The sequence below is a fragment of the Myotis brandtii genome, unplaced genomic scaffold, assembly GCF_000412655.1.
Source record: "Myotis brandtii unplaced genomic scaffold, ASM41265v1 scaffold1408, whole genome shotgun sequence".
Taxonomy (NCBI): domain Eukaryota; kingdom Metazoa; phylum Chordata; class Mammalia; order Chiroptera; family Vespertilionidae; genus Myotis; species Myotis brandtii.
In genome coordinates this window covers 758,084-759,372 of record NW_005355029.1, presented here as the reverse complement: position 1 = coordinate 759,372, position 1,289 = coordinate 758,084, and the positions used below count along the sequence as shown (strand labels likewise).

Sequence of the window (1,289 nt, the reverse complement as noted above, 5' to 3'; positions counted from 1 at the left end):
GTGGGCGCCACCGCCAGCAGCATCTGCAAGGTGAGCCGACGCCCTGCTCGCTGCGTCTGCTGCTTCTGAGGTGGGCACGCCAACAGGACACAGGGACACGTTTCCTCAGATTTGAGAACGAAGCAGGAATCCGGTGCGAGGCGGGGTCGTGTCTGGGCAGCCTGTGCCTGCGACCGTGTGGAGGCGCTCGGGTGTGGCTTTTCTCCTTAGAAGTCCTCGGTGTGGAGCAGAGACCCGTGTCTTCCTGCGTCCCCGTCCTTCCTCAGTGAGGGACCCCGGCCCAGGGCGTGTGGCGCGGGTGGTGAGGTTTGACGTGTGCCCTGAGACGGCACACAGCCAGCAAGCGTGCCGTCTCCCGGGCGCCCTCTGCCCCTCCCCGTCACCTCCGCTCTCCCCGCGCGTCAGCTACGCTTTCTGTGGACAGACTCAGTGCGCCCTCTGGGCGGCTCCTGTCACTCATGTAGTTCCTTTGAGACCCACGCAGGCCACAGCTGCATGGGTGGTACGTTTCTTCGTGGTTGCGTGGCTTCTGCCATGGGCCAGGTCCACCTGCTTGTTGTTGCCTCTGGTGGGCCCTGAGGGGCACCTGCCTCCACTCCTCCTGGGGGCGGGGCCTCCGCACGGGCCTGGCTGTCTTCTGACCACTCTCCTCCCGTCCTGTGCACGTCTCTCAGGCTCCACGCACAGCCTAGGCTTCCCCGCTCGCCAGGTCGTTTCGGCAGAAGTGAGAGCTTTTGTTCTGTGGAAAGGGGTTGACTGTGTGTGTGTGTGTGTGTGTGTGTGTGTGTGTGTGCGCGCGCGCGCGCGCGCTTGTCTAGAAACCTTGGCTGGGGCTTGCCGACCTGCAGGGACGCTGGGGGAAGGAAGGCTTCCCTGGTCACTGCTGGCCTGCCCGGTCCTGGAGGACGGGGACCTTGGCCCCCGGACCCCGCACGCCCCGTGGTGCCCTGTTGCAGCTCCTTCAGGGGCACAGGCTCTGGGCGGGCAGTGAGGAGTGCAGGCAGCAGCCCAGCCTCTGACCCCTTCCTCCCAGCTGGATGTGCTCACACACCGCTTCATCACCCTCCTCGCCGACACCAGCGACTCCCGGGCGTCCGAGAGCCGCGTGGCTGACGCCAACATGGCCTGTCGGAAGCTGGCGGTGGCTCACCCCCTCCTGCTGCTCAGGTACGGCCTCCCCACTCCCGATGCCGTTTGAGAGCAGGTCTGGGCTGACAGCTGATGCGGGCACATGCACAGCCTGGCCAGGCGCTAGAGCCCAGCAGCTGGGCCTCGGCGGGAGGGCAGGG

The 1,289-nt window shown here is 66.5% G+C and overlaps 1 protein-coding gene across 1 annotated transcript in view; it reads left to right on the top strand.

Moving 5' to 3' along the window:
- Positions 1-1,289, top strand: part of INTS1 (integrator complex subunit 1) — a gene marked incomplete at both ends in the record, with an annotated part of 23,916 nt that overhangs the window by 18,760 nt on the left and 3,867 nt on the right. The window contains 2 exons of the mRNA XM_014535274.1: positions 3-30; positions 1,034-1,187. Coding sequence (XP_014390760.1) covers positions 3-30; positions 1,034-1,187 — 182 coding nt within the window. The remainder of the gene's footprint in view (positions 1-2; positions 31-1,033; positions 1,188-1,289) is intronic.